This window comes from Eptesicus fuscus, chromosome 11, assembly GCF_027574615.1.
Source record: "Eptesicus fuscus isolate TK198812 chromosome 11, DD_ASM_mEF_20220401, whole genome shotgun sequence".
Classification (NCBI taxonomy): domain Eukaryota; kingdom Metazoa; phylum Chordata; class Mammalia; order Chiroptera; family Vespertilionidae; genus Eptesicus; species Eptesicus fuscus.
This window is the reverse complement of record NC_072483.1, coordinates 58,043,843-58,061,282: the sequence shown is the minus strand read 5'-3', so window position 1 is coordinate 58,061,282 and position 17,440 is coordinate 58,043,843. Positions and strand designations below refer to the sequence as shown.

General features: G+C 51.3%; 1 protein-coding gene across 1 annotated transcript in view; it reads left to right on the top strand.

Moving 5' to 3' along the window:
* The window catches only part of SNED1 (sushi, nidogen and EGF like domains 1), a 52,881-nt gene that overhangs the window by 23,664 nt on the left and 11,777 nt on the right, over positions 1 to 17,440 (top strand). The window contains 15 exon segments of the mRNA XM_054723063.1: positions 3,738 to 3,863; positions 4,051 to 4,155; positions 4,433 to 4,546; positions 5,090 to 5,206; positions 5,779 to 5,895; positions 6,052 to 6,168; positions 6,335 to 6,448; positions 6,638 to 6,746; positions 6,748 to 6,818; positions 11,815 to 11,928; positions 12,546 to 12,659; positions 12,993 to 13,106; positions 14,017 to 14,130; positions 14,566 to 14,862; positions 15,917 to 16,100. Coding sequence (XP_054579038.1) covers positions 3,738 to 3,863; positions 4,051 to 4,155; positions 4,433 to 4,546; positions 5,090 to 5,206; positions 5,779 to 5,895; positions 6,052 to 6,168; positions 6,335 to 6,448; positions 6,638 to 6,746; positions 6,748 to 6,818; positions 11,815 to 11,928; positions 12,546 to 12,659; positions 12,993 to 13,106; positions 14,017 to 14,130; positions 14,566 to 14,862; positions 15,917 to 16,100 — 1,927 coding nt within the window.

Here is a 17,440-nt window from a genome sequence, read left to right as displayed (position 1 = left end):
GCCAAAATTTGGAGATTATTTAAAGAGAGTGAGAGAGAGAGAATCTAGCCTCCTGCTCCTTGCCCAGCAAGATTAGCTGTGCTGGGAATTTCCCTCTTACTGTCAAGAACTAGAAAACCAGACAAACTACTGGATACATAGTTTAAAAAAACCATGGTTATAAGGTTACTCAAGAATTTTCATGAGACTTCCAAGGATCTTAGTGAGAATGTCAAAGACATGTAAAAGGACCAGTCAGAAATTAGGCATACACTAACTGAAATAAAGAATAATTTACAGGGATTCAACAGTAGAGCAGAGGATTCTGAGAATCAAATCAACAATTTGGGATATGGGAAAGCAAAAAAAAACACCTAATCAGAAGAGAAAAAAGAATCCAAAAATATGAAGATAGTGTAAGGAGCCTCTGGGACAATTTCAAGTGTACCAACATTTGCATTATGGTGGTGCCAGAAGGAGAGAGAGAGAGAGCAAGATATTGAAAACCTATTTGAAGAAATAATGACAGAACATTTCCCCGACCTGGTGAAAGAAATAGACTGACAAGTCCAGGAAGCACAGAGAATCCCAAACAAGTGGAACCCAAGGAGGCCCACACCAGGACACATCATAATTAAAATGCCAAGGGCTAAAGACAAGGAGAGAATCTTAAAAGCAGCAAGAAAAAAGTAGTTAAGTTACCTACAAGGGAGCACCATATGACAGTCAGCTGATTTATCAACAAAAACTTTTCAGGCCAGAAGGGAGTGACAAGAAATATTCAAAGTGATGAATAGCAAGGACCTATAACCAAGATTACTCTACCCAGCAAAGCTATCATTTAGAAGTGAAGGTCAGATAAAAAGCTTCCCAGACAAGAAAAAGCTAAAGGAGTTCATCATCAGCAAACCACTATTACAAGAAATGTTGAAAGGTATACAGGAAGAAGGAGGAGGAGGAGGAGGAGGAGGAGGAGGAGGAGGAGGAGGTAGAGGAAGAGGAGGAGGAGAAGGATCAAAAATATGAACAATAAAATGACAATGAATACATATCTATCAACAACTGAACCTAAAAATCAAAATAAAAGAACAAGGAATCTAATGAACAAAATAAACTGATGAATAAAATAGAACCAGAGGCATGGAAACATGGAACAGACTGATGAATCTCAGAGGGAAGTGGGGCAGGGGGGAGCAGGAAGAGATTAACCAAAGAACTTATATGCATGTATGCATACCTATGGACACAGACAATAGGGTGGTGAAGGCCTGGGGTGGGGTGGGAACCGGGTAGAAGGGGGTAATGGGGAGAAAAAAGGGGGACATCTGTAATACTTCCAACAAAAAAGTTTTGTTTTTAAGAAAAATATAGTGTCTGAATTTTAAAATTGCACTGGACCATATTCACAGTAGGTAGACAGTGCAGAAGGGAACATCCAAGGACTTGAAGAGAGAGATGGGAACAGCTCAACATGCAGCACAGAGTAAGGCTAAGACCAGCTCTCAGTGACTAGTGATGCGTTTGGAGTCCCAGGAGGAGGCAGTGCTGGGGGCACAGAAAGTATATGAAGAAATATTCGCTACATTTGATGAAAACTAAGACCCACATGTCCAAGAAAAGCATTAAGGAAATCACATGAAGCCACATCACAGTCAACTCGCTGAAAGCCAGTGACAAAGAGAAAAATCTTAAAAGCAGCCAGAGGGAAAAACAGAATCCAAACAGAGGAACGGGGACAACAGCCAGCCCATCAGAGACGTGCAGGCCAGACTGTGGGGCCGAAAGGAAAACACTGTCGACCTACTTTCAAAGATGCAGGTGAAATAAAGATTTTCCAACAGAGAAAACTCTGAGCCCTAGCGGGTTCAACTCAGTGGATAGAGCGTCGGCCTGCAGACTGGAGGGCCCTGGGTTCGATTCCCGTTAAGGGCACATGCCCAGGTTGCGGGCTCGATTCTCAGTAGGGGGCGTGCAGGAGGCAGCCGATCAATGATTCTCTCATCATTGATGTTCTCTCTCTCTCTCTCTCTCTCTCTCTCTCTCTCTCTCTCTCTCTCTCTCCCTTCCTCTTTGAAGTCAATAAAAATATTTTTAAAAATTAAAAAAGAAAACTCTAAGAGAATTCATCACCAGCATATCTGCATTGCAAGAAATGCTAAAGGAAATTCTTTAGATAGAAGAAAATGGTACCAGATGAAAATCTGGATCTACACCAAGGAATGAAGAGTTCTAGAAAGAGTAAATATGTGAGCAGATATAACTTTTCTTTTTATCTTTTAATCACCTTAATGACAATTTAAAAACACAGTAATAACAATAAAATTTGGACTGTGTAACATATGCAGAAATAAACTATATGACACCAATAGCCTGAAGCACCAGCTTTTCCTGTAAAGGGCCCGCTATTAATGTTTTTGGCTTTCAGGCCAGGTGAAAATTTGTTGAGAAATCATTTTCTTCTATCTAAAGCGTTTCCTTTAGCATTTCTTGTAATGCAGATATGCTGGTGATGAATTCTCTCAGAGTTTTCTTTTTTAATTTTTTAAAATATTTTTATTGACTTCAAAGAGGAAGGGAGAGAGAGAGAGAGAGAGAGAGAGAGAGAGAGAGAGAGAGAGAGAGAGAGAGACATCAATGATGAGAAAATCATTGATCGGGTCACAGCTCTTCAACACCGCCAGCGTAACGAGAAGCAGCCAGCCACAGATGACACATAAATGACAGGGCATGGCAGTGTCCAAAGAAACTTTGTGTTTAAATTGGCGGCAGGCAAGATTTGGTCTGTGGGCCACAGTTTACCGACCTCTGAGTAAAGGGAATAAGACATTGCCAGGTCCTTCCGTTGCACGTGAAGTGGACCGGGGGCATCTGTGACCCTGAAGAGCGAGAACAGGGACACCGTGGCCACACATCGTGGTCACACAGATCTACACCAGTTACAATTCAGGGAAGTGCACTGCCAACGAAAGTCAACTTTACTGTGTATTAATTTAACAGATAAATTCTGAAACTATCTGAAGAAACTGAACATGGAAGAAACGTAGAGGAAGAGGTTGGCCATTACTCCTCCCGGGAATCTGGCCCGGCTTCTCTGTAGTACAAGAAATACGGCCAGGGACAAAAGAGAGGCCTTTCATAATGACAAAGAGAGAAATTGCCAAGAGGATCAACAATGTTAAATATACTATTAACATGAATCAAGATACATGAAGCAAAGCTAACAGAACCACTAGGAGAAACAGATCATTGTCGGTGGAGAGGTCAGGACACGCCGGCAGCTCAGGACAAGGGGACGAAGTCGACCAGGATGGACCTGCCCAGCACTATCTGCCGCCTGGCCTGATGGGCATCCAGACGCACATTCTTTTCAGTGCTCAGGGAGCACTCACCATGACGGACCATCCTGCCACCATAAAATGAGGCTCAATAAATTCAAAAGGATTGTGTTCTCTGACCACAGCAAAATTAAACTAGAATCAACATCAGAAAGGTATCAGAAAAATCCCAGTATTTTACTAAGAGATGCTCAAGCAGAACCATCTGGAGGCCTCCAGCCTTGCTGGGACCTTCGGTGCCCACCGTGGGCCCTTCTTACCCTTGCTTCTCATTCTGCTCCAAAGAGGGGCTCTCGGGGAAGGGGCAGCTGGAACTTAGCTCCCAGGAAATAGGCCTCAGGCTTAAACTGTGCTTGGCACTGGGAGCAGAGGTTGAAACCCCAATGTGTGCTGCTGCTCTGGTGACCACTGTCTTTCTTGCAGGAAGCCAGCCGGTGCCTGACCCCTGCCTCTCGGCCCCTTGCCAGAACGGGGGCACCTGTGTCGACGCAGATGAGGGCTACGTGTGCGAGTGCCCCGAAGGCTTCATGGGCCTCGACTGCAGGGACAGTGCGTGTGGCCGGGCTGGGGCCTCCCGTGGGGTGTGCATGCAAACAGCAGGATAGAGAATGTGTGAGCGTGTGGGGGTACACACAGCAGCTCTTATGGAAAGGTCGCCAGGAGCAGGGCAGGGTCAGGAAAGGGCTCCGCCCTCTAGCACCCCCACATCGGAGGCTCCTTCCTCTCTCCATGGCAGGAACCCCTGATGACTGTGAGTGCCGAAATGGTGGCAGATGTCTCGCGGGCAATACCACCCTCTGCCAGTGCCCCCTGGGCTTCTTTGGGCTCCTCTGCGAATTTGGTAGGTGCCCAGAGTTGAGCTGGGGACACCTTGCCTGCCCCCGACTATCCTCCAATCCAGGGTTTGAAGGTGGCTTCCGCCTGGACCAGGATCCACAAGGCCAGACCCTCCACCAGTGTTTCTGTGACCCCACCCCCACCCCAGGAGGGAGCTGGCAATAAAAGTGCCTGAACCTGGTCTCCCTGGTGGGGTCACTGGGTCTTGCACAGCCCCACGCTTGTTAAGAACACCAGGTCCCTAGGAAGATCTGCGATAGGGCTTCTTCCTCCCCCCGCAGAAGTCACAGCCACGCCCTGCAACATGAACACCCAGTGCCCCGATGGCGGCTACTGCATGGAGTACAGCGGGAGCTACCTGTGCGTCTGCCACACTGACCACAACATCAGCCACTGTGAGAGGGGTGGAGGGCATGGACACGCCTGAAGGCTGGGTTGGCGCCCACAAACTGGGGGGAGGGGGAAGGATTGGGAGGAAAGTGGCGGCTTCCCTGCAGTGCACCAGAGGACCTGTGGGTGCACCCCCACCCAGTCGGTAGTCCTCTAACACAGGCCAGGTCTCCACCCATCTTCCCTGCAGCAGGCTGACAGCCAAAGGGCACCTGACCGCATACAGATGCCATGCAGCATCTTCGCAAGCCTCTAGCTTAGCTGCTAACATGTCAACAGGTGCCTAATGCAGCACGTGTTTAAACCCCACCACCACCACTGTGTGTGGTGATGGTGTTGGTGAGCTCAATCCCAGCTCCTAGAAGAGGGAGGCTGAATTCTGGGAAAATCAAGGATAAAAGAAATTCCAGGGAGGGGCTTTAGAGCCTGAGTGAGGAATCAAGACCCAGCAGAGTATATTTTAGGGGCCGAGGTCCCAGCCAAGGTGTCAGGGTGGCCTTGCTAGCCTCTTGCCCAGAATGCAACAGGGCTGCCCTCTGACCCCGCAGCACTGCCCTCACCCTGTGACTCCGACCCCTGCTTCAACGGAGGCTCCTGTGAGGCCCAGGACGACTCCTACACGTGCGAGTGCCCACGTGGGTTCCATGGCAGGCACTGCGAGAAAGGTGGGTGTCAGCACCCTGGACAGCGCCAGTGACCTGGCTCCTCCCCCTGCCCGAGGGTATCTGTCAATGCATTGGTCGCCCTGGGCACCTGGCCCCGTGGGCCTGCGGCTCCCCTTCCAATAGTTCAGGGGTTCCTGGATCTGGTCTGTGGCCTCCTGGTCATCACTGCTTTCCTCAGAATAGGCTTCGGTTCCTGCTCAGCGTTTTTTCAAATAGCTTTTAGAATCATTGATTTGAAGGACATTCATTAGGATTTTGTTAAATCTAATCCAACTTGGAGAATGTCAACAACACAGCCACTTGAGAGTGTAACTATTCTTCCCTAAGTACTGACCAGCGCCCACCCTGGATGGTCCACTCCATGCAGTTTGAAGGGCCCAGGGCAGAGGCCCTGAGGTGGAGAGGGGATCTACAGACTGGCTTGGCCCCTGCTGCTGCCAGGCCTGTGGGGCTGAGAAGCAGGCCAAGGCCTGCAGGGCCCACAACGGCCTGAGGACTGAGAAGACATGGGTGGGGGTGTCGTGAGCCCTTGTTTACCTGCCTCCCTCTCTCTCTCTCTCTTCCTTCCACAGCCCGGCCACGCCTGTGCAGCTCAGGTCCCTGCCGGAACGGGGGCACCTGCAAGGAAGCAGGCGGCGAGTACCAGTGCAACTGCCCTTACCGCTTCACCGGGAGGCACTGTGAGATCGGTGCGGCCCCTGCCAGCTGGGATCGGCTAGGAATGGGGGTGGGAACCAGGACCCCCGACCCACCACCACGTCTGCTTTGGGACATCTGGGGACCAGGGAAGGGGCAGAGGTGGTGGGTATATGACACCTGACCCCAACAGTGCCCTCTGCTCCCAGGGAAGCCAGACTCGTGCGCCTCCGGCCCCTGTCACAATGGTGGCACCTGCTTCCACTACATCGGCAAATACAAGTGTGACTGTCCCCCAGGCTTCTCTGGGCGGCACTGTGAGATAGGTAAGGTGGATGCAGGCCAGCTAGAGACAGAAAACACGCCCCTCATGGCTGGCCCAGGCGGGGGTGGCAGGTGGGGGGATAGGCAGAGCGGCACATGGTGACATCACTGTGCAGCCCAGAAGTGATGGGGGAGTGATGGGTGATTGTGGCCCCTGTGACCTTGCAGCCCCCTCCCCCTGCTTCCGGAGCCCCTGTGTGAATGGGGGTACCTGCGAGGACCTGGGCACAGATTTCTCCTGCCGCTGCCGAGCTGGGTACACAGGACGCCGGTGCCAGGCGGGTGAGAAGGCCGGGGGACTGGGGTGGGGGCAAAGGAGTTCTTCCTAATCCTGGAAGAGCAGAGGACAGTGTGCAGGGGGTGGAGGGAACAGAGGGGAAGAAGGAAGGAAACCTCTGGGCAGCCTATCCTGGAGGTCAAGGAAGGCTGTGCGGGGAGCAGGGGTTCCGAGCTCTGTGGCCTGGTGGGCAGAGTAGTGGGCTGGGCAGGTGCCCTGCACCCTCGAGGAGGTCATGCATGCCATGTGGCGCTTCAACGGCACACGGCTAGGCTCAATGGCATGGTACTCATGGGACCAAGGCTCTAAGCGCCCCTAATTCCATCGGGGTCTGCCAGCTGCAGGGTGTCTGGAGTGAGCCTCCCCAGTGCCATGGTGATCTGTGGGCCCTCTGGGGTGGGGCAGGTGGGTGGGCAGAGCCAGTGAGGCCCATGCCTTCATGGAGGAGCCCAGGTGTGCAGTTCTGACCCGCTCTGCCCCTCCTCCCTTTGTTCTCCAGAAGTGAGGCAGTACATAGCCCAGTGGTGATGGTGGGGATGGCCAGTGCAGTTCCACTCCTGACCATCCACTAAGGGCTCCCTGTCCTCAGAGCAGCCCAGACTGTGCAGATGGAGCAGCTGATGGGAGCCCAAGGGCAGAGTCCTAAAGAGACAGGTCAGATTCAGGCCGCACCTCCTGCTCTAGGCCCTTCCCAGACCTGTGGAATCAGACCCCACACTGACCAAGCCCTGGAGGCCCCCACATGTTGAGGCGTGCTGCTCTAGGGGACATCGTCCAGGCTCCCACAGTGCTGATGCGTGGTCTGGAGGCAGGGCACCCTTTGGCGATGCCCTTGGGGTCACGGGACTATTAACACAACTGCAGGTATATTGCATTGAACCAAAGCATTCCAAATTGTTCATCAGAAAATCTGTGTGATGTTTACACATTTTTCATGAAACAAAGACAAATTAGTGAAGGGACAGTGACGGCATCCAGAGATGGGTGGGGCTCATAACGCATTTCTATCTCCCAAATGTCCTGCAAAGCTAAGGTGACCAGATCGGCCCGCTTTTGGCAGGACAAAACCGATTTTTAACCATTTGTCCCGCGTCCCACGAAAACGCCGTGGGACGCGGGACAAATGGTTAAAAATCGGTTTTGTCCTGCCAAAAGTGGGACGATCTGGTCACCTTATCAAAGCCCAACCTGTGCAGCTAGCTCAGGTGAAGAGCTCTGGAAGACAGGTGGGCACCGCCGGGCCTCAGGCAGCTTTCCTTTACTCCATTCGGTCCTTCCTAGCCCCCAGCTGAAGGGTACTGGCTAGAGACACCCTGTCCCCCTCCCCAGTGTGCTGTCAGGGGAGGAGTCAGTGCCCCAGGGAACGTGAGCACTCAGCAAAGACCCCTGAGAAGTACAACCATCTCAAAAATAGTAATGAATCCTGGCCAGTGTTCTCAGTGGTTAGAGTGTCAGCCTGCACACCAAAGAGCCAAGGGTTCAATTCCCACTCCAGGGCACGTACCTGATCCTTGTTATACAGGAGGTTAATCTGGAATTCAAAAACAGTTCTTCTGCTGAATTGACTGGACAGGCTGAGTCACCAACAGGGGAAGAAAATTAGCATCTGAGGCGATTTTACTTATGCCACTTCTTAAACCTAGAATAAACATTATCCTAAATAGAGAAACATACCCCTTAAAACTGGAAACAAGACAAGGATGCCCATTTATCACTAAGTCTAACCAGACTTATATTGGTTATACTAGCCAATGCAATAAAGAAAAAAATTAATGTCATGAAAATGCTAAAGGAGGATGTAAAAATGTCAGTATTTTTAGATGATACAGTTGTGTTTAATCTACAGGAAAACTACTAAAAAATTATAGGAAATACAATATATTTAGTGGATATGGGTTATTATAACAAAATTAGTTGCATTTTTATATATCAAAAACATTCAGAAAATAAAAAATCTATAATAATAAAAGCGTAATATGCAAATTAGACCGGACAGTCCAACAACCTTCCCATCTGCTAGGGCCGAGCCCCTTGCATGAATTTCATGCATCGGATCTCTAGTATATAAATAAATAAACATTTAGAGAATTTAATTATAAAAAACATATATACAGAAAAAAATCAATGAAACCAAAATCTTGTTCCTTGAAAAAGTCAATGAAATAGATAACCCCTAGCTAGACTGATCAAGAAAAAAAAAAGAAAAATTTGCAATATTAGAATGAAAGAAGAGACATCACTAATGACCGTACCAATGTTTAAAGGACAACAGGGGGTATTGTCACTTTACGCCAATATATCCGACAACCTAGATGAAATGGATGAATACCTTGAAAGACACAAATTACCAGAACTGGCAGAAGGAGAACTAGAAAATATGAATATCCCTATATCTATTAAATTTTATTTGGAATGAAAAACCTTCCTGCAAAGAAAATATCAGGACCAGATTTTCATAACACTGGTGAATTCTATCAAGCATCTAAGAAAGGAATTATACCCTATACAAGCTCTTTTAGAAAACACAGGGGGAAGGAGTATTTCTCTACTTATTTTATGAGACCAGTATTTCTGTGATACCAAAACAAGACAGAGACATTACAAAACGTGAATTACAGATAACATTCTCATGACATACATACAAAAATCCCAACAATATGTCACTAAATTAAACCCAGTACTACATAAAAAGCAAAACCATCATGACCAAGTGAGGATTTATCTCAAGAGCACAGGCTGGTTTAACATCTGAAAATCAATCAATGTAATACACCATATTCGGAGATAAAGGAGGAAACCACATGATCACCTCAATAGAGGCAGAAAAATCATTTGACAGAATTCAACTATTATTAAATATTTAATAAACTAAGAGTAGAAGAGCATTTCTTCAACCTGATGAAGGGAACCCATGAAAAACTCGACAGCCAATAATATACTTAATGATGACTGGCTTCCTGCCATAATCAGTATTGAGACAAAGGTGCCCATCTCACCAACTCCTCCCAATGTGGTCCTGGAGATCCCAGACAGGGCCATGGACAAGAGGTACTAAGGGTGTATCTACTGGAAAGGAAGCAGTGAAGGTGACACAATAGTGAACATAGAAAATGCTAAGGCAATTCTACAAAAGAGGCTATAGAACTAATAAGTGAATTCAACTGGGTCACAGGATTCAGAGTCAACATACAGAACCAGTTATATTTTCATATTCTAGCAGTGAACACGTGGGAAATGAAGTGAAACAAAATGATGTAAAACTGTATCAACATCATGATAAATTTCTATATGTGAAGTTCATTATAACATACATATAAAGGCCAAAATTATAAACTTTCTTTTTTTAATATATTTTTATTGATTTCAGACAGGAAGGGGGCGAGAGAGAGAGAAACATCAATGATAAGAGAGAATCATTGATTGGCTGCCTCCTGCACACTCCCCTACTGGGTATTGAGCCCGCAACCTGGACCTTTCAGTCTACAGGCCTACGCTCTATCCACTGAACCATCTCGGCTTGGGCTATAAACTTCTTTAAAAAGGATGAGAAAATCTTCACCACAGCTGAAATAAAATTTTCATGCACTTGGAGAAATATTACATTGGCTTCCCACTTTTCACCATACACAACTATCAATTCCAGATGGATTAAGGATTAAAATTTTTTTTAACTATATACACTGAGTGGCCAGATTATGATGATCTCTGAATGCATAATAATCTGGCCACTCAGTGTGTGTGTGTGTGTGTGTGTGTGTGTGTGTGTGTGTGTGTGTGTATAAAAAAATTAGAGGCCTGGTGCATGAATTCGTGCATGGGTGGGGTCCGGCCAGCCTGGCCAAGGGGAGGGGACATGGGCGGTTGGCCGGCCTGCCTGCTGGTTGAACTCCTGGTCGAGGGAACAATTTGCATATTAGCCTTTTACTGTATAGGATATACACTGAGTGGCCAGATTATTATGCATTCAGAGATCATAATAATCTGGCCACTCAGTGTATATTTGCGTGGAAAATATAGGTAAATTTTTTTTGACCTTGGGGTAAGAAAAGATGCTATAAGCCAGAAAAATAAAGCACTAACTATAAAAGGGGGAAAATGGACAAATTGACTGTATAAAAATTAGAAACTTAAGGAAGAAAGTGAAATATAAGGTACAAACTGGTTTCAAGAATATATGAAGAACTCTGTGAATCAATAAGAAAAGAATAATCAACCCAACAGGAAAATCAGCAAAACTCACAAACAGGCATTTCATGGAGAAGGAGGTACACAGAACCAGTGAACGTAAAGAATGCAGCAACCATCCATATGCCAATCAAAAGCACGCTGAGATGCGTGCAGTAGGCCAAACTTCTGGAGTTGAAGAGGCCTATGTGTTGGTGAGGATGTGGATCCACAGAATTTGTGAGAAAACTGCTGGAGGAAGTGTGAATTGTTTAACCCTTTGCACTGGCGTGCTTTTTTCTCGATTCCTTTATTCTAATGCTAACCACTACGAGCAAAAGGTTAAGCACTTTGAATACCACTTGTTAATCTGCCCATCGAGCTGACTGTTCATATAAGCTGTGTCCTAGCAACTCCACTTCTTGGTGCACATCCACAAGCAGTAAATGGGGAAGCAGACACAGAAACACTAGTTTTGCAATAGTAAGAAGTCTAGGACCAACCCAAGTGTGCACCAAACAAGGATGGGTAAAGTACAGTATAATCACACTGTGGAATATTATACAGCAGTGAAAAGGAGGATCCCACAGAGACCCGCAGCAGCATGGAGATGTCTTATTAATGTAGCATGGACAGAGAAGAGTACATATACTATTGATAAAGTTCATAAATAGCAAAAGCAAACCCATGTATAGTATTGGTTAGGCAACTCATAAAAATTTAAATTTAAACAGGCACAGAAATGAAAGCCACAGAAATTCGTGTCACACGGGGTGGGGATGTGCACGTGACCTGATGAGCCCCTCAGCATTCTAGTGCCCAGGCTGAGTGCAGCTCCAGGAGTCATTATATCATTGCCATCTATTTACTCACATGTTGTTAAGCATTCAAATTAAACTTTTCTAAATTGAACATTTTTAATTCAGTAGCACAACTCCCAGTTTAAGAAACACACAGGGTGAACATTTTAAAACGAAGGACTCAACCCCATTGCATGGTTTTCGTACATGATTGTTATTAATTGAATTGGCAAGATTGGGCCCGTCCACCTGAGCTGGGAAATTGAATCCCACGGTGTCTCCTCAGAGCAAAACTCATTTATATCTATCTTAATTTGGCTTCAAGCCATTACCTCTAATGACGGCAACATTGCTTTATTCTTGGATCTCTCCTGGCACCCGTGCACCTGGGCACTCCCCTCTCCCAGAAATTGACGAGTGCAGATCCCAGCCATGCCTGCATGGGGGCTCCTGCCAGGATCGAGTCGCCGGGTACCTGTGCGTCTGCAGCCCAGGGCATGAAGGAGCCCACTGTGAGCTGGGTAAGACAGCCTGGCTCTCACCACGGGGCAGCAGCTCCAGCAGCCTGGCATGGCCTGCCCTGACCCCTCTTCACCCTGGTTGGTGTCTGGCTGGCTACACACTCAGGCTCCTGCCAGCTCTGCCTCCACCTACCTGGGGAGATTGGGAATTTGGCTAAGAAACAGACTGTCTTCTTCTGCTCCTGCAGACTGGCTTCAGGGGCAGACAAGATGGGGTTCAGAGAGGGCAGGACACAGCCCTGATACCTGGCCAGTGCTCCAAGCTGGTGGAGGGAGTGGGGGCCTGCCAGGTGCCCTGCTGGATGAGCCCTGCACTCCTTACACCTGTGTGGGGCTCTAAGCCTTGAGACAGTGACACCACCCAGGCAAGGCCAGGCCCAGGATGTCTAACCTGTACAATAAATTTGGGAGTAGTTTGGGGTGGGGGCTTTGTGGGGCACGCAGTGGAGAGGGCAGGTGTGAGGCAGAAGCCTCAGGCTGAATACGGAACCCTGGAGGTTATGTAAGTCCATGTAGGCCCATGTAAGCCCATATAAGACCATGTGGGGCCCTTATGGGCCCATTAGGCCCATGTGGGGCCATGTAGGCTCATGCAGCCCCTTGTCCTGTCTTTGCAGAGACAGATGAGTGCCAGGCGCAGCCCTGCAGAAATGGAGGCTCCTGTAGGGACCTCCCAGGAGCCTTTGTGTGCCAGTGCCCCGCAGGCTTCACTGGAGTCCACTGCGAGACAGGTAGGGGCTATGCTTGGGTGGGTCCCCTGTGTGCCCAAGCCCTCACCCACACTTGTGATGCCCCAGACACCCAGGCAAAACTGCTTTCTGAAGGCCCAGACCCTGGGCCACTCAGAGAGCAGAGGGGAGGGGGCAGCCACCCTGGCCCTGCTGGACAGATTCCCTGGCAGGCAGGATTCTAGGGGTGAAGGGAGAGCTGGGCACCCACCAAGGATGAGAGAGACTTCCACCCCCGGCTCGTCCACGCCGCCCTTTCCCTTCTTCCCGCTGTCCTCTCCTCCCTCCCCCAGACACCCCTTTGCCGCTCGGGCCCACTCTTTGGGTGTTCTCCAGAGGTGGATGCCTGCGACTCCAGCCCCTGCCAGCACGGAGGCCAGTGCAAGAACGGTGGCGGGGCCTACCTGTGTGTCTGCCCAGAGGGTTTCTTCGGCTACCACTGTGAGACAGGTGGGGCATGGCCCGGACGCTCCTCCTCTGGCTCCTTCCAAGCTCCCCCACCTCCCCTGCTGTCCCTTTCCAGCCCAGGGTCTGGGCACCCCCCATTCCTACACCTGGAATAGTCTCCCACTGGGACATGTCTCTCCCAGATCAGGCATTCCCTGACTTCTGACGGGTCGTGCCCCCAGCACTCCCTGCCCTCTGGGGTTGTCTCATCTGCATTCCCTCCACTTGCTGTCACACCACTCTCCTAGAACAGATGTGTCCGTGGGGGAGGCTGACCTGCTTATGGGTGTGTCCCCAGCCCCCACTGGGCCTGGCTGGCAGCACTTAGCTGTGCAGGGTGGACGGGGCTTCCAGGGACAAGGCCTGTGACAGGACTGCAGACACAGGAGCCTGCCTAGGGACAAGCACAATGGGGACTGTTGGTGAACAGGCGTGGGATAGGCGGGGGCTCAGAGGCAGGGCAGCAGCTGAGACAGTGATCAGGGACTTGCTGCTTGTTTGCAAGTATTTTCTGTGGCCATGCTGGGAACCTGTGGGCCCTGCCCTGGGTGGGAGCTCAAGTCCACAAGGGCAGCCACAGCCGCAGTGCAGAGGGAGGCCGTGGAAGGGCTAGCGCTGTGCTCACCCCACCACAAGTCACTGCCTGCCAGGGCACCTTGGCTTGGGGTGGTGGGAAGATGGCCTGGCTCAGAGTCAGAAGGCCACACCTGCCCAGCCTCTGATGAGCCCTGACCCCACATCCTGGAGTGTCCCTTCTCCTACTCCCACCCCCCAAAAGCTGCCTGATAGTACTCTCATCTCCACCAAAAACACACCCACACAGGAACAACCAAGTCCCCCAAGAACAAGGCCCAGGCCAGTGGGGGGCCTGGCGACACCCCAGAACTCAATGCTGCTTTTCCCCCTCCTCCAGTGAGTGATCCCTGTTTCTCCAGCCCCTGTGGGGGTCGTGGCTACTGCCTGGCCAGCAATGGGTCCCACAGCTGTACCTGCAAAGTGGGCTACACAGGCAAGGACTGCGCCAAAGGTGAGGCATGAGGGCACCAGAATGAGGTGGTAGGGCCTCTACTCCTCACTCAGGGGGCAGTAGACACCCCAAAGGACATGCCAAAAGGTCAAGGCTCCCCCTCCACCCCAGGGCAGAGCATCTGAACAGCTGCTTCCCAGGATCTACCAGGGAAGTAGGGAGGGGCACATAAGTCAATGGTGGCATGAGACCCTCCAGGAGGCTTAAGTGCGGTCATGTGTGTGCAGGAGCCTATCTCAGGAGCAATAGCCAGAAACCAAAATGAAAGCATCCCCTGCAGGTGCCAGGAGTGGCTTCCCTGCCAGCAGCGCCCACATCTGCCCCAGGATAGCTAGGCCCCAGAGCCACCAGGCTGGGCACCTGCTTGGGGTCCGGGGCTGTGATGGCCGACAGCTGACCGCCCCCCTTCCCTTGTTCTTGACCGAAACCCTGAAGAGCTCTTCCCACCAACGGCCCTCAAGGTGGACCAAGTGGAGGAAAGTGGGGTCACCATCTCCTGGCACCCACCTGAAGGCCAGGCTGCCAGGCAGATGCTGGATGGGTATGCGGTCACCTACGCCTCCCCTGACGGCTCCTTCCGCCGCACCGACTTCGTGGACCAGAGCCGCTCCTCCCACCAGCTGCGAGCCCTGGGGGCCGGCAGGGCCTACAACATCTCCATCTTCTCGGTCAAGCGCCATGCCAACAACAGGAACGACATCAGCAGGCCCCTGGTGCTGCTCACCCGCACGCGTGAGTCCGCCCCAGCGTGGCCCACCCCAGACCCAGGCCAGGCAGAGACAGGCTGACAGAGACTGGCAGGGTTAGGGAGCCAGGCTGGTGGAAGCGTGTGGGGAGGAGGGGCTGTCATGGGGGAAGGGCAGTGGGATGAGTGGGTGGGAGCCACTAGGGATGGTGGAGAGCACTGGGGAGCGGGGTGCAGCCAGGGGAAGGGGTGCTGGGGGAAGGATGTGGACTGGGGGGGCAAGGGGGATACAGCCCTGGGCAGTGCTGAGCTCCCACCACACCAGGTGTTGGGAGGCAAGGTCCCAGGGAAAGGAGAAGAAAGGCATCCTGGGGCAGTGTGCCAGCCCTCACAGGGCACTGAGGGACAGACAGGAGTCAGGATAGGCGTGTTGTGGGAAAGGACAGCAGGGCCCTGAGCGTGTGGCAGCATAGGAGTCCTGGGGGTCCAAGGGAGAATAGGGATCGTCCTGAGCTTGGCTTTAGGAGGAAGCACTTTCAAGCCTCCTCGAGAAGGGGTCTGCCCAGAAAAGTCATCTGGGAGGAAGATGGCCTCCCCTTCTCATTAGAATGGGGTCTCCACCAGGACACCATGGTGGGTGGGAGGACCACTGCCCACTGGACTGCTGCTGCAGCACCCCCTCCGCTCCCCTGGTCTAGGGTTTGGCCTGCACCCGGCCCCTTCTCTGGGTCAGAGGACTCTCCTAGCTTCTATCACCGACAGGCCCCAGCACCGCCCCGATGATTACAAAACGTCAGCCAGAGAAAAGACAAGGGGGTGTCAGGAGGGGCCCTGCGCCCACCGCTGGCCTCTGGTGGAGCTGGCTGGCCCTTCGCAGCCCTGCCAGGGCAGGAGCCTGGGGAAGGTCCACCTGACGGAGTCCCCACTGTGGCTGAGGGATGCACTTAGCAAGCCCAGGCTGGCTGCTGCCTTACTTGGCGCCTTTCTGTGACCACCCCTCTCCCCCCCAGCACCTTCTTGAGCCTCTTCTGTTGTTTTGAGCTCCCGCCTTCCCAGGGGTAAGGAGGTGCTGGCAAAGCTGAGCAACACTTTGTCTTCCAGGACCCCGCCCTGTCGAAGGCCTTGAGGTCACCAATGTGACGGCCAGCGCCATCTCCGTGCGGTGGGCTCTACATAGGATACGTCATGCCACTGTCAGCAGTGTCCGTGTGTCCATCCGCCACCCTGAGGCCCAAGAGGACCAGTCCACCGATGTGGACAAAAGTGTGGACACGTTCACATTCAGGTAAGAGCTCAGGCCGGCCTCCTTTCCTCCTTCCAGCTCCCCTGTGGTTGCCCACTGGCCCTGCCCACCTGAGGGGTAGGTGTGTGCCTCCTGTGTCCACCTGACACCTGGTGGTCCACACAGGGCCCAGCTACTCTCAGCCTGGGCTCACTCCTGCAGTACTTCCTCACAGGGATGCCAGACAAGGGGTTAAGTGTCCCAAAAGAGCAGAGACACCCTAAAAACCTGGAGGCTGTATCTCCTGCAAGGGAGTGAGACAGACTCGCTACCTGGAGACCAGCCCGTCACGCAGAGCTCCTCCAGCCTGAGTCACATAGACCTCTCTGAGAGGAGAAAAAAACGGGCGAATGATGCGTTCAAACCTTAACCTAGGCATATTAACTTCTTATGCCCAATTATTACAAATTAATGATAAACACAACTCATTCAAAATAACTATCGAAATCACCACTTTAACGACCCATAGAGGGTCTCAGACACCAGGCCACCTGGGGTCAGGTTGGGCAGGCAGACAGTGCTAAACAATGAGAGAGTGAGGAAGGTTTCTGGCTGGTAGCATCCTGGGGAGGGGTGGCCTCGGCCCTGGATTCTGGGGCCTGCAGAGTAAACACAGCTCCAGCGGAGGAAATTCCCATCCAGTTACTGTGCTTGCCAACAGATGTCCAGGCTGCTCATGGGAAAAGCACAGCAGCGTGCAGCCCAGAGCAGTCAGGGGTCAAGGGACTCTGTCCCTGGGCATCTTCTAACCTATCCGCACTGTTTAAGAGTAGTCTGCAGCCTCATCAAGACCCATCTTTTTCCAGCCATGTTGGTCTCCCACCAGATGGTCACCTGTGCTGGAGACAAGACTCTGCTTTAAGTGTTGCTGTCACTTTTCTTGATTGACGTCCTGCCCACTTCCAAAGAATGATATGACAGAAACAATACCTGTGGCCCCAGGGGCACTTGGTGACTGTTGGGGTCCCCAAGACCACTCCTAGGTTTGCTGGGAGGACTCTCATTACTCAACTGAGGCCGCATGTACAGCTGAATCCGTGACAGAGAAACGTGATGAGCACACAGAAGGGAAGAGGCCTACGGGGAGAGGTTGGGGTCCAGGCATGAGCTCCCAGAGCCCCCTCCCCATGGAGCCACACAGGACACGCTTCATTCCCCACCACCAGTTGTGACAACACATGTGAGGACAGTCAGAGACACAGTGCCCAGGGTTATTGGGGCTGGTCACAGGCGCCCCCTGCTGGTCCTGAGGAAGAGTCCAGGCTCCCAGGAGGAGGCGACAGCTCTGTGTGAACCACACTTTGCACAAACATTAGGCTCAGCGAGGCCCTCGTATTCGTGAG